Raw genomic sequence first — 15,479 nt, forward strand, 5'->3', positions numbered from 1 at the left:
TAAAGGACAGAAACAGTAAGGATCTAACAGAAGCAGAAGAGATTAAGAAGAGGTGCCAAGAATACATAGGATAACTATACAAAAAAGGTCTTGATGACCCGTATAAGCAAGATGGTATGGTCACTCACCTAGAGCCAGACATCCAGAAGCATGAAGTCAAGTGGGCCTTAGGAAGCATTACTATGAACAAAGCTAACGGAGGTGACTGAACTCCAGCTGAGTTATTTAAAATCCTAAAGGTTGATGCTGTTTTAAAGTGCTGAACTCAGTACGTCTACAAATTTGGAAAACTCAGCCATGGCCACAGGGATGGAAAAGGTCAGTTTTCACTCTAATCCCAAAGAAGGGCAACGTCAAAGAATGTTCAAACTACTGTACAACTGCGCTCATTTCACATGCTAGCAAGGTAATGCTCAAAATCCTTCAAGCTAGGATTCAGCAGTATGTGAACCAAAAATTTCCAGATATACAAGCTGGGTTTAGAAAAAGCAGAGGTATCAGAGATCAATTTGCCAACATCCACTGGGTCATAGAAAAGTAAGAGAATTCCAAAAAATTCACTTCTGCTTCACTGACTACAAGAAAGTCTTTTGACTAAGTAGATCAAACTGTATAGCTCAAACAAACTGGAAAATTCTTAAGAGATGGGAGTAACAGATCACCACTCCTGTCTCCTGAGAAACCTGTATATGGGTCAAGAAGCAACAGTTAGAACCAGACATGGAACAACTGACTGGTTCCAAACTGCGAAAGGAGTACGTCAAGTCTGTATATTGTCACCCTGCTTATTTAACTTATATGCAAAGTACATCATGTGAAATGCCAGGCTGGATGAATCACAAGCTGGAATCAAGACTGTTGGGAGAAATATCAACAACCTCAGATATGCAGATGATACCACTCTAATGGCAGAAAACAAAGTGGAACTAAAGAGCCTCTCAATGAGTGAAAAAGCTGGCTTGAAACTAACCACTCAGAAAACAAAGATCATGGCATCCAGTCCTATCACCTCATGGCAAATAGAAGGGGAAAAAGCGGAAGCAGTGACATATTTAGGCTCCAAAGTCACTACAGATGGTGATTACAAATATGAAATTAAAAGACGCTTGCTCCATGAAAGAAAAACTATGATAAACCTAGACAGCATATTAAAAAGCACGGACATTACTTTGCCAATAAAGGTCCATCTAGTCAAAGCTATGGTTTTTCCAGTAGTCACGTATGGATGTGAGAGTTGTATCATGAAGAAGGCAGAGCGCTAAAGAATTGATGCTTTTGAACTGTGGTGCTGGAGAAGATTCTAGAGAGTTGCTTGGACACAGGGAGATCAAACCAGTCAATCTTAAAGGAAATCAACCCTGAATATTTATTAGAAGGACTGATACTGAAGCTCCAATACTTTTGCCACCTGATGTAAAGAGCCGACTCACTGGAAAAGACTCTGACGCTGGGAGAGACCGAAGGCAGGAGGAGAAGGGGTAGGGAGGAACAAAGGATGAGATGGTTGGACGGCATCATTGACTCAATGGATGTGAGTTTGACCAAATGCCAGGAAATAGTGCAGGACAGAGAAAACACGGTGTGCTGCAGGACAGAGAAAACACGGTGTGCTGCAGGACAGAGAAAACACGGTGTGCTGCAGTCCACGCGGCTGCAGACTCAGACACGACTTAGCGACTGAACAACAATGAACAATCTAGAAAGTACCAGTCTATCACATATAAAATGTGCAGTATAAATGACTTGTGTGTAAATGTATACTAAGAGGCAAGACATGTCTCTTTCTAGGAAAAAGATTAAAAAAAAAAAAAAAAACTTAGGAAATTCCAACATAGAGGGTATCTTTCACATATCAAGGTTCAGATCAAATATTTATGGAGCGCCCAAATCATGGGTTCCACAGTGGACACAAAGATGAGAAAGACATTCTCTGTCCCTGAAGTGCCTACAGTCTAGGAAAGAGATAGATGGTGCCAGATAACATAATGGGAAGCATTAAAGTAGAGATACACATGGGGACCATGAGCGTCCAAAAGACTCTTTGTCTTTTGGAGCAGAGCAGTGGTGAAAGTGATTTGCTGTGAATGTGCTGAAGGTCCTACTTTGGAAACTATTGTAATTCTTTCCTTCCCTTGTGAGTGGAAGATGGTTATCAAGAGTTGCTGCGTTAATTCTCATCAACGGGAATCCAGTGGCAAGTTGAGGGGAGCATGACTGGGGGCACATGGTACACAGGAATGCCTGTGCTTGGCATTCAGAACACCCACAGGTAAGTTTAATAAACATATAGTTAATGACTGCAATAGCACATGCCATCTCTCTTCTTTATTTTCACCCCAAACAGCTCAAACAATAAGTCTGATAGAAGGGAAAATGGCATAAAAAATGCTTCTTTAGTTGGAACATACACACACAGTAGATTCACTAAAGGAAAGCTTTAAGTCAGTTTAAACCTACAGAAGAACATTAGTAAATAGAAACAGTCCAAATACCTAAGAATGGATAAATGGGTAAACATGGCATATACATACAATGGAACATTATTCAGCCTTAAAAAGGTATTAAGTGTTGAAACACACTGTAACACAGTTGAACCCTGAAAACATGCCAAGGGGCAGAAGCCAGACACAGGTCACATACTGCATGATTCCACTTATGTGAAATGTCCAGAATTCCTAGAAAATAAGAGTGGTGACTGCCAGAAGCTGAGGGAAAGAAGAAATGGGAAATAACTACTTAATTACTATTTTGGGGAACTAGCTAGGTGGCGGTTATGTAACTTTTTTTGGCTGTGCTCATATTTACTGCTGCACGTGGGCTTTCTCCAGTTGTAGAGCAGCGGCTACCCTCTGGTTGTGGCGTGCATGCTTCTCATGCAGTGGCTTCTCTTGTATACAGGTTTCACCTTGTACTCTAGGGTGCGGGGGTCTCAGTAGTTTTGGTGCACAGGCTTAGTAGTCCCAAGCCATGTGGGATTCTCCACATGTGGGATCAAGGATCAAAGCTGCAACCTCTGCATTGGCAGGTGGATTTTTAACCACTGGACAACCAGGGAAAACCCACAACATTGTTAATGTACTGAGGATCAGTGAATTTTTCAGTTTAAAAGGGTTAATTTTATGTTATGTGAATTTCGCTTCAATTAAAAAAAAAAGAGCATTACTAAATGGACTATATAATAATACTGAATGAGGAATTCCTCAGAAGCAATATTAAGAATAAAACCAATGAGGAAAATAAAATTACTGAACTGGTTTGAACTAGGTGTGCGCATGTAGCTGAAACAATTGTAGAGTGGAGTGTTACTCTCTCAGCTATGTCTGACTCTTTGCCACGCCATGGACTGTAGTCCCTCAGCCTCGTAAGTTCATGGAATTCTCCAGTTAAGAATACTGGAGGGGCAGCCATCCCCTTCTCCAGGGGATCTTCCTGACCCAGGGACTGAAACTGGGTCTCCTGAATTGCAGGTGGATTCTTCACTGTCTGAGCCACCAGGGAAGCCCAGCTGATAATACATTAATGCACATCTAAGTTACAACAAAAGAGACTTTGTTGGGCTAATAGCCAACATTTTGTAAGTGCTAATGAAAGAGATGAAACTAAAATGATATTCTGTATCTTTTTAAAGGTATTATGGTAGAGTCAGCGAAACTGGTTATCACTATTCCACAATATCTTCTAGAATTGAAAGTTAATCTTAGTCAGCACTAAATGTTCAACATTCTTCTACGCTTAAGAATGTACAACATGCTATCACTATCCAGAGAAAGAATCCTCCTGCTGACTATTTGTTGTTTAGTTGCTAAGTTGTGTCAGACTCTTTTGCAACCCCATGGACTGTAGCCTGCCAGGATCCTCTGTCCACAGGATTTCTCAGATAAGAAGATTGAAGTGGGGAGCCATTTCGTTCTCCAGGGGATCTTCCTGACCCAGGGATCAAACCCACATCTCCTGCACTGGCAGAAGGATTCTTTACCACTGAGCTACCAGGGAAGCCCCATTTGAGTATGTGGTTTGTGTTTATGAGGCAGCTATGCTAGTATCACCAACAGTCAAGACCCCTGGTTTCAAAAATGCCTTGTCATAATTAACAGATCAAAGTTACCTCTGTGCAGACTCACCTGTTCTCCATGCTGCAGGCTTCTAGTCATTGCCTTGAGAGCTTTAACAATCTGAGCCTTTGTGGCTGCTGGGCTGTCCAGATTTTCAAGGCCAATGCCTTCAAGTAATTTTAAAAGGTATGGGACCAAATCTACTTTCAAGGCCTAGAAGAAAATATTAAGTATATATGTGTGTGTATGTATGTGTGCATATACACATACCTATGCTTTAAAAAAAAATGTAAGCCATCCACTGAGGAAATAATTTCACTCCCAGGACCCTACCTGGAAGAGGACACTCCAATTTAAATCCAGAGACAGAATTTGGGGGTAGGGGTGGGTATCTAATGATAGAGACATTTTTACTAAATGAGATGTTATTCTCTTCCATCAACTATTCTAAATGTTATATGCTGATTATTTTACTTAATCCTCCCCAAATTAAATGATGAAGGCACAATTATTATCGATGGAAAAATCAACACATGAAGGCCTTGACAGTCACAGAGCTAGGTGGCAATGGACTCTGTATCTAGACCTATGAAGAACAGAACCTGAGCTTATAGCCAGTATACTGGCCTGCCTCTTCTAATGACATATACTGATGTGAAACAATATTTGGAGAATATTAATGTTTTTCACATTCTCCTAAAACATCAACCTTTACAGTCACCATACATTTTCTACCGGCCTAATAAAAGCTAAGTAATACTCTGGTACCACACAATTTTCAATGCCCACACTGAAATTCAAAAAGAAGAGGTGAAAAAGCAACTAACATTTAGTAAGTGTTCCTCTTTTCACAGATATTATTCTCAGAACAACCTTGTGAGAAGCCATAGCTTTATTTTACAGATGACGAATCTGAGTACTGTTAAGGCTAAATAACATGCCTGAGGTCACAGAGCCATCAAGTGGCAGAACTAGCTCATGTTCTTTCTAATACAACAATCCGCCTAGTCAGTTGTAAGTCTGAACCTCAGAGCATCTAATTATCTCCTTGAAATGTACCCAGTACTTCTAACTTGCGTGAATGAGGAACAGGGATGGAAGCAGGGGTGGGTGGAGAGAGATGATCTGAGAGGAAAAAGGGCTGGAAAATAGGAGAGCCAGATAATAAGGATGTAGGGCCTTGTATTCAGGTTAAGGATGTCAGATGTAACTTTGTCATCTGGCAGATAATGGGAAACCACTGAAGAATTTTTAAGTGCAGAATGACTTATATTTTAAAGAGTTATATTTTAGAAGGGTAACTTTTTCAATGATTTTTAAATTGATTGTATGTTTTTTGTTTTCTTGATGTCTGCTACTACTTTACAATGGAATCCATCAAGTCTTCTTTTCATTAGTCTTCTTTTATATTCTCTTTGAAAAGGACTATAAAAACCTTGGTGTGGTTTTCAAACGTGACTTAAAGGAATGAGTAAACAAGAATGAATCTTTCAAAAAGGATAAACCAAATTTTATAAAGCTAGTTAAGGATAAATGCTTAGTAAACAATCAAAATTTAAAATTCAAACATTACAAAAGTACTTTGACACTGGAAAGATTTTTGGTAGCTGGCCCATCTTTTCTGTGTGTACATAAACATGTTTCATCCGGTATGTGTATCTGTATAAAATAAAAAATTGTACATGCACCAGCTCACAAGTTACCCTCTGCCAAGTCAGGGAAGCCAAAATCAGTGCTAAATAAGTGAAAATCTATTTGTTTGGTATGTTGCTTTCCCTAAAATAGGAATCTAGAAAGTTATTTACCTGTGCTACTAATTCACTCTGCTCCTTCTGAAACATTCTATTAATTGCTTCACAGGCTAGACCAATGGTATCTGGTCGTTTTTTCATTCCATTTATCAGTGGGCCAATGGTCTCCAAAGATGCCATGGTTCGAACACAGAGCTAAGAAAAGAGAAGGTTACTTGTAGAAAGCAATACTTTATGTAACACAATAAATACCACAATAATATACGAAAACCCTACATTCAGTTCAAGTTTTGTTTGGCCATGCTGTGAGGCATGTGGGATCTTAGTTTCCCAACCACGGATCAAACCCATACATCCTGCAGTAGAAGCGTGGAGCTTTCACCTCTGGACTGCCAGGAAAGTCTCATCAGTTCAAGTTTAATAATGAACTGAGTCAAATTCAGTCTCCTATTAATCATATCATTTAAACCAGTTTAAGAACCTTTACAATATCAAGTAGTTCATATGGATGAAGGTACGTGGCAGGAAAGGGATTTATTCTGCAATGTACATTAGTCAGGAAGAGGGAGTACAGATAAATTCTACAGTTATAAGCTACCAAATGGATTCATCATCAATACCTCATTTTCAGACAGGGCATGAATAACTCGAATGGAGCTCTTAGGAATGGCGTTGTTCCTATGATTCATTGCCTGGATAATTTTGGGAAGATGGCCCAATGGTGGAACCTGATCAGCCAGCTGAGGCTGTGCACTGAAGAGACATACTGTTGCCGTTGTCAAAGTTTCCAGAGTCTCTCCCTGGAGGAACAAGCAAATTATAAAAAACTGATAAAGTCTTAAATGTCCCTGGTAATTATTTTGTGTTAAAAACAGATTCTAACTGCTGGCACTTGAAGACTGATCCATAAATCCTAAAAGAACAACAAACATCTCTATCTTGATAAAAGCGTGAATTTAAAGGACTCTACGAAAGTGATATCTGAATCTACACAGATTTTCTCTGGGCATTTCTATTTTTACATCTCATTTCTACGGCAGACAGATATTTCTATTTAGAGATCATCTCTCAAAAAATATTAGTAGATATTTTTACGTAATGCTACAGAATTGTCAGTATTGGAGAATAGCAATAATTCAGGAAAATGCAACAACTAGGGGAATGTTTTCCCCAGTTCTGTAAAAATCAGAGAAAAGAGGAATCGTGACTATAGAAACGGGATATATATAAATATCTGGCATACTGTTTATATTTTTTAAAAAGTCTTGAAAAGCTAATGATACCAACTAATGATTTCTAAGTACTTGAGATTATACTAAGTGCTTCACATTTCTCAAAACTCATGAAAACTTCAGCCTTAGAGGCAGATGCTGTGACCTTTCTATGATGAAACTGAGGCAGAGTTGGGAGGTATTACTCCAGGCCACAGAGCTTTATCATAGGCTAACAACACAGGCTCTTAGCCACCTCAAAAGCCAGCTTTTTAAATTAATTCAACAACAATCACATACCTCAGCCATCAGGGAAGTCCAATTATTTTCAATATGTAGATTCAAATAACAAAACTTTATATTTCAGGGTTTATGACTGGCCAAACCAAGACCAAATCTACTTTCTTACTCACTCTTGCCTTCCTGCTAGCCTTTGAGCAGAGGTACAGGGTTCATTCATTTATCAATAGTTAAGACTCTCCTGTCAATTTCGTTAGCTGAGTGAAGAATATGCCCTAGCAGGACACACTTCCATTTAGATTTCTACACTAAACCTCTAGGTTTCTCCTTAAAAACCACACAATCACTGGAAATGGGATAGCAGAAACCTTTCAGAACCTCTGCAACTGTTCTTCAGACTAAAAAGTTTCACTTTTGATCAAGCATATACGAATTTAAATGTGGGGGCTACACTGAAAGAGGTAGCCAATTCTTAACGCGTGGTCAATGAAAATGGTGTTTTAACACAAACACTGTCAACATATTTAGCAAAATACGTGAAACGTCTGACTGATGACTAAAGCTTACATGAGGACTGTTCTTCTCCAGAAGCTCAGTTAATTTTTCTAGCAGTGCAGTAAGAAATTCTCTAGGCTTTCTTAGAACCCAAGCTGGTTGTGCAATAAAGATTCTCAAGAAAACTCCTCCAACAGCAAGTTCACCTTCTGCTTCTCCAAACACCACAGCAAAATCTTCAGGCAACTTTAAATAGAGAAAAAATAGTCAAGTCATTTACTAATCATTAGTTGTACTGAGCTGGGCAAAAAAGTCTGTTTGGGCACCACACAAACTTTTTTGCCCAGCCCAATACATTAACAAGAAAGAAATAAAAAACCCTATTAAAGAAATCTTCATGCAATGAACTAGGCTTTAAATAGTCATTAATACAATAAAGTCAAGATTATTTGTTTTCACTTGATAAATTTCTATAAAAGTTCCTTTGATTAAGTTACTCTTTTCAGAAAAGTCCTTTGATTAAGATACTCCAAAAGTGAATATTCCTACTTTTTTTAAAAAAAATGTTTAAAACCTTGTTTTCCAGGGGAAGATTTAAGTATCTTAGTAACAAAGCAAAGGATGGTTTTATACTCACTTAGCAGGAACTTAAAAACAATAAATTTACAGTAAAATGTAAAATTCCTTTCTCTGAATAAAAGTATACTTTACCTTCCAGGTTACGTCAGGGTTGTCTTGCTGATTTTTAAAGTGCCTTGGGAAAAAAAAAGAAGGAAAGAACGTCAAACTTCAGTCACAAGACACACGTTCATTACCCTTTATAGAGTAAGTCCTGGAGAGGTGACAGACGATGTGGAAAATGGTTGCCTCCCTGGCGACTCTGCATGAAGGTCCTACGCTGTTAATATGTGTCTTTACTTACTCAAGCATCATTTCTCTAACTGTCGTGGACACTTTATCTCTGGAACTATCATTCCAAATTAACTCAGGATTTTCATGCGTTCCTTCAAAAATATGGACAGCAGCTTCAGGGTTGTCTCTCATGGCATCCATAAAAACGCTTGGGAGAAATTTCATCAATGTAATTCGAACCTGGACGAGGAAATTTGAGAAAATAAAAAAGACCTATTGAAAACATCGCAATATTTGGTTTGCTTTACATTTCTCTAAGGATGATGCTATAATGTGTGTTAAGGCTGATACGGGCCATAACTACCATCCAAAAGTCCCGGATAACAGATAAACCTTGGTTTTTGGTGGCTCAGTAGTAAAGAATCCATCTGCCAATGCAGGAGATGTAGAAGAAGACTCAGGCTCGATCTCTGGGTTGGGAAGATCCGATTTCCTGGAGAAGGAGATGGCAACCCACTCCAGTATTCTTGCCTGGAAAATCCCATGGACAGAGGAGCCTGACGGGCTCGTGGGACAGCAAAGAGTCAAGACACAACTGAGTCCGCACACACATGCAAAGGTCACAAGACTCCCTACGACCTCCTACTTCTTACCTATCTGAGTTAATTTCCTCTCTCCATCTCAAATTTAAGTAACGTTAAGAAATTCAGCACCACTGGTGTCTGAAGTTCCCAGAGCACATCAACCTACCAGATCTTGCCCTGCACATGCTGTCCCCTCTTCCCAGAAAGTCCTCAGCTGATCTGTACCTCCACCTCTCCCCAAAACCCCCGACACCCTCACAAATTCTTCTCATGCTTTGTGTTACACAAGTAATTTTTAGTACCATGTTTTACATTTTACTGTGCCTTTCCCCAAAAAGGATTTAAAAAGCAACTTAAAAAGAACATCCAACACATATATACAAACAGAAAATTAGTGTGAGACATAAGGACAAAGGGAAAGTGAAGGTTGAGAAGACAAGTTTTTCCCTCAGATCTTCACATAGTTTTATCTCCTTTGTGTGATTCAAGTCTATGTTAAATCTCATCTTATAGAAACCTTTCCTGGCCCAGTCTGTCTTGTCAGTGCCTGTATTTTCATTCCCTGGCACAAGCTGATACTCAAAAACTTATTTGAATGAATGAGACTAATGTACGAATTAGTACATAAAGAAAATATCAAAAGCTCTGTATAACTGCAAGCAATATATAATAAATTTAGCCCTGAACTTCCTGGCAGTCAATGAACTAAAGGAAACAATATCAGTCACATGATAGAGAGCATCCACAAAACAGGATGTATGTCACTCTCTTGGTGAAATTGATCTGAGATGTAAATACAAGAGTTAAAACTATAAAACACCTAGGAAAAAACATAGGCATAGATTTTTGTAACTCTGGATTACATAATGGCTTTTATATAATAAAAGCACAAGCTACAACAAAGACACATTGGACTTCATCAAAATTAAACAACAAGAAAGTGGAAAAACATGTACAAAATGGGAGAAAATATTTATAAATCATGTATCTGCTAAGGGACTGGTATCCAAAATACATAATGCAGGGAACAAAGTATAAGGAAGGTTGAGAAGAACAATTACAACTCAACAGTAAAAAGACAACTCAATTAAAAAATGAGCAAAGGATGAGAATAGACATTTCTCTAAAAAGGATGTACAAATGGCCAATAAGCACATGAAAAGGTATTCAACATCATTAGGCACCAGGGAAATGCAAAGCAAACCCTGATACAGCACACTTCACACCCACTAGGACGACCACACTCAATGAAGATCTATATAGTAAGTGTTAAAGAAGAGGTGGATATCACCATCAGCGGTGGTATGTAAAATGGTGCAGCCACTGCGGAAAATAGTCTGATAATTCCTTGAAAGGTTAAAAATAGTGTTACCATATTACCCAGAAATTCTACTCTCAGAGAAATAGAATACATATCCACCAAAAACTTGTACACGTGTTCACAGCAGCATCATACAGAATAGCCAAAAACTGGAAATAATCCATGTGTCCATTTTCAATCAATAAATGGAAAAGCAAAATGTGATCTAAGTATAGGGAAGTGACTGCTAAATTAGGAAATGGGTCTTTTTCCTGGTTTGATGAAAATGTTCTAAAACTGACTGTTGTTGCCCAAAACACTGAATTGTATACTTCATGTGTATGAATTGTATGGCATGTCAATTACATCTGAATAAAGTTATAAAAATGGAAAAGAAGTTTACTGACCCCAGTTCTAGACTCTCTTGTTGCAAATCATTCAATTAAGGAGCTGACACTTATATTTTTTCCTATATAGAAAATTTAAGTACAAATATATTCACCTTGGTAAAATTTGTCCCTCGTGTATTTCAAAGGTTAAAAAATTACTAAAGAGCTCAAAAATTAATTCTAGTACATATTTTAAACATCTAAAACATTATTTAAAATATAACAGTAGACATTATAGTTATGGGCTACCCAACTCTAGCTTTAAGAAAATTCAGTATTAAATATCAATATTCATGATTTTATGGGCCCTTGCTACAGGCACCCAAATGTAATGTTCCTCATCCATTAATCCTACTGATGACAGATTATTAGCCATATTCCCCAAGTAAAACTATTCCAGGTCTTGTGACATATTCTCAATATCTAAATCAGGAGATCATGTAAGAAACACATGCAACTGAATCTAGCTTGTTTTCTATAAGGGGGTGCTCAGGAGCCTTTATTTCATATTTGGGCTGGCATAGACAATGCTTCAGTGAGCATTACTTCACGCGAAACTGATTCAATAACAGAAGAAGGAAACTGAGTACAATTGTGTCTGGATGCAATTCTACTTAGAAGTATTACTCTAATAGGTTTCTGCTCTATGAATTGAATGACAGTTCCAGAGATCATTTTGTCTTCTTCAGATTCTTAATGAGCGATCTCCCTGCAGAGAGGAGAAGCAAAGGCACTGTAATACTCACTTTCACAAGCCAGTTTTCAAAGTGTGAAATCTAACCTATCTATCCTCTGTCAGAACTTAAAATATACTTTCAAAATATGCTTTGGCTCCTTCAAGGGAGATGAACAGTTTCATCACTATAATTCAAACACTATCTTAAGACTTCTCAATTCTAGTGCAGGCTTCCCTGATTATAATTTTTCTCTAACTAGTAATATATAGGAATAATTCAGGTATGTCAATCTTTCAACTTTCATATCAAGTCACTTCTTTACTATTTCAGACTTTGGTAAATCTCATGAAATTAGTTACCAAAGTAATAGAGCTTTAATAATTAATTTCTTTTTAAGAACCCATTTTGTGCTCACCTTTGGACCTATTAGTTTATCTGCTGTCATTTTAGCAAAAAGTTCTGCTGTCTGGGCTCGAACCTGTGGATGTGTTGAATTGCAGAACATATCTAGTAAATAAATCAAAGCTCCTGTGAAGGAAAAAAAGCGTTAGTGTTTATATGCTAAATAAAAAATATATGACTTTTCTAGTCAGTAGAATTTACTTTCAACCTTATCTCAACTCAATGCAGTTTGTTTTCTTAAAAAAATTGTAAGCCTTCTAAAGCATTCTTCTAATGTATCAGACTCTATAAAGTAGCTCAAAATAAGCTTTACCATTACGAAGCATGACTAGATGAGAAAGCACTCTATACACTACCTCTTGCCATTGCTTCTTTGATAATTTTTGTACTTGATGTCAAAGCATAAAGAGTCTCCAGAACAAGCTGACGACCTGCAGAACAAAAGAGATTACAAGAATCGAATCATCACACTACCTTACATTTACTAGGCATCAGTGCCCGGCACTGAACAAGGTGCTTTACAAAGGGCATCATACTTTCAACTTCACAACAACCAGCTAGACAGGTATTGTGGTCTTGCTATGAGTGAGGAATCTGAGATCCAATTTGAGTAGCCCATGAATTCACAATTAGTGAGTGGTATAACTCACTATACCACTGAGGTATACAGAGGTTTACAGAGGTCTGACTCCAAAGTCCACACTCAAAAGCACGATGCCATACTGTCCTCCTACCTCACTGCTCAATATGCAAACAAAATCTCACCTCCTGACATTCTGAGGATACCATATTCATGGATCTATTATTTTTATATGGTGCTAGTATCTTAGAGAAATGAGTAGGAAGTAGCCGCTGCAAGACACTGTTCCAGTCTAAAACACAATAGCATCTTTCTGCACAACGTCTGTGTGCTTCTCACCCCTTCCTTGTCACTGAAGTAGACTGGGAAACTGGACTTTACTCTTCCAAAGTCAAGGGGCAACAAGAGACAGGTGACCAGAGGAGTGAAGAGTTGGCAAAGAGGGTGAAGGCTGCCAGGTATTAGGCTGAGATGAAAACCAAGGATGGTAGCCAGACTGAGCTAAGTTAACAGGCAGGAGAATAAACACTCAAAATGAGACTTTTGTTAAAATGAGACTTCTTTTAAGACAGGAAACAATATTTCACTGAAAACCAGTCACTGTTCTAACCATAAGTACAAAGGAAAACAAGACTTTGGAGGGGACAGAATAAGTCAATTATTTTATGTTTTTAATGTTCCTGAGCAAACAGTGAAAGATAATTTAGTCTAAAATATAAATGAGAACAGAGTAGGCTGAGATATCTAAACATCAGCTATTTTACCAGAAAGATTAAAACCATGACTGCAGTATATAAATTCAGTATGAATATACTTTTAAACCATGACTTCTGTAACATTCAATCAGTTTAATTTTGCATTGTTTGTAGCTGTTAAAAGCTAATAAAAGAGAAAAACCAACTAAGGCTGTAGGAATGACAAAAAAAATAATAATCTGCTAATAACTTTTAAATGCTATCATTTAAAAGCTAACAAAAATATTCAATAATAATTGAATTCCACTCAATTCACTGAACATAATACATAACATGTGCAAGGTACTGGGGCAGAAAATGAGTGAGACTGGTTGCTGCTCTCAAGGAGGCAGACAAGTGTGAAGTCAAGATTAATGTTGACTTCTGAAGGGCTGGCAAAGCTGACTGAGCAATGAATGTTGATGGGGAAGTGACAAAGTTGGAGTTATATCACAACTGTCTTTGAAAAGCAATCTCAAGGTTGATCTAACACAACTACACACTTATGTGAGACATAACTACAGTGTGTAAGGAGTCTATATTATTGCAGGCTGTACTCAAGAAATCAGATTGCTGTATTTTTAAAAACTGATCTCATCTGGTGCTAACAGTTACTATTAGCATGAAATCAGTAAAGGACAAATAATGCAGGACTGAACTTTAAGTAAAGCATAAGGTGATTTTTATATTAAGCATTTTTTTCTATCACACAAGTTCAACTGAGTGTTTTTTTAATAAAACATGGAGTATCAGTTAATTCTCAATCATTCATATCTAGCTTATACTTAGCAAATTGAAAATCCTAGATTATTTTCATATGCTTTTGGATCTCTATCATCTCTTCCAACTTTGGATGTGGAAATACAAAATAGTTAACTTCTGCAAAAATAAACTAGGAATACAAATCTAATATAAAGAATACCACTTAAAATATTTTAAAACACTATGTTGGAGGTTTTGTATCATCTATGTAACTGCTCCCCTCTATGCTGACTGTGCTGTGGTTCTGAAAATTCCAGTGAATATACATACTTGATGGCAAAGAATGCAGAAGAGCCAATAAACTGGACAAAACCATTGATTCAGCAATATTGTTGACACAGTCTTGGTTAGACGTCACTATATTCACAACCTGAAAATCAATCAATAGGACAGTAAGAGTTCTGGAAATAACTTCAAACCTAAACAAATTAAGGTAAATTAGTCAGACCTAAATAAACTTAAGGTTTATTACCAAAATGAGAAAAATGCTTGGAGGACAAAATATTTAACTTTTAGGCAAGAATTTAATTCTTAAAAATTGGCTTTATTACTTTGCTCTTTTGAGAATTAAAAATGTTAATGCTAGTGTGTGTGTGTTTGTATATATCAGTTTTCTATTAACTTAAAGGTAACAATCAAATATAACAACCTAAACAAATATTTTAGCACCAATTCACAATCCTTAGGCTTATAAGAAGCCTTCAGTCCTACACCAGTTCATGCTCCAGAATTATGCTGTACACTATCGTGTTTTCCAATTGGTGATTTGGGGTGGGAAGTGATTAGCAAGATAATCATCTTCACTATTTGGAGTTTTTCTTTTAGAGGGAGAAAGTAAATGTCTCTGGTGTCCAGTACAATATATTAGTCCATCTTTCTATTATAAAGAAATAGGCACGTTTTTTGAAGATGACTGCTCAAGTCTAACTTATACATCTAAACTTATACATCTAAAGATTAATGCCACAACTTGAACCATGCGGTCAGCATATCAAAGAAAAATATCACAGACACAATCAGTTCAGTTCAGTTGCTCGGTCGTGTTCAACTCTTTGTGATCCCATGAATCGCAGCACGCCAGGCCTCCCTGTCCATCACCAACTCCCGGAGTTCACTCAAACTCACATCCATCGAGTCCGTGATGCCATCCAGCCATCTCATCCTCAGTCGTCCCCTTCTCCTCCTGCCCCCAATCCCTCCCAGCATCAGAGTCTTTTCCAATGAGTCAACTCTTCGCATTAGGTGGCCAAAGTACTTATTTTAAAAATTACAAGGTACTTGAAGGAATTAAGTGGAGAAGCATGCTTTTCAAAGAAAAGACTATGCTTGTTAAGCTGTTGACCAACTTAACCTTTATTATTTTATTAAACATTTTTAAACTAAAATGCAATCTAAGAACACTTAATCATTCATAAAGTTCATTGTTACTGAAAGGTTGAATTTGGTGTTC

At 37.5% G+C, this 15,479-nt stretch overlaps 1 protein-coding gene across 1 annotated transcript in view; it reads right to left on the reverse strand.

The window, feature by feature from the left end:
- DNAJC13 (DnaJ heat shock protein family (Hsp40) member C13) overlaps positions 1 to 15,479 on the reverse strand; it is a 140,611-nt gene that overhangs the window by 14,470 nt on the left and 110,662 nt on the right. The window contains exons 46-54 of the mRNA XM_068980123.1: positions 14,300 to 14,399; positions 12,310 to 12,384; positions 11,967 to 12,079; positions 8,672 to 8,841; positions 8,461 to 8,503; positions 7,822 to 7,995; positions 6,424 to 6,603; positions 5,858 to 5,998; positions 4,122 to 4,265 (exon numbers count right to left, since the gene is read on the reverse strand). Of these exons, the coding sequence (XP_068836224.1) occupies positions 4,122 to 4,265; positions 5,858 to 5,998; positions 6,424 to 6,603; positions 7,822 to 7,995; positions 8,461 to 8,503; positions 8,672 to 8,841; positions 11,967 to 12,079; positions 12,310 to 12,384; positions 14,300 to 14,399 (1,140 nt within the window). The remainder of the gene's footprint in view (positions 1 to 4,121; positions 4,266 to 5,857; positions 5,999 to 6,423; positions 6,604 to 7,821; positions 7,996 to 8,460; positions 8,504 to 8,671; positions 8,842 to 11,966; positions 12,080 to 12,309; positions 12,385 to 14,299; positions 14,400 to 15,479) is intronic.

Source organism: Capricornis sumatraensis, chromosome 1, assembly GCF_032405125.1.
Source record: "Capricornis sumatraensis isolate serow.1 chromosome 1, serow.2, whole genome shotgun sequence".
Classification (NCBI taxonomy): Eukaryota; Metazoa; Chordata; class Mammalia; order Artiodactyla; family Bovidae; genus Capricornis; species Capricornis sumatraensis.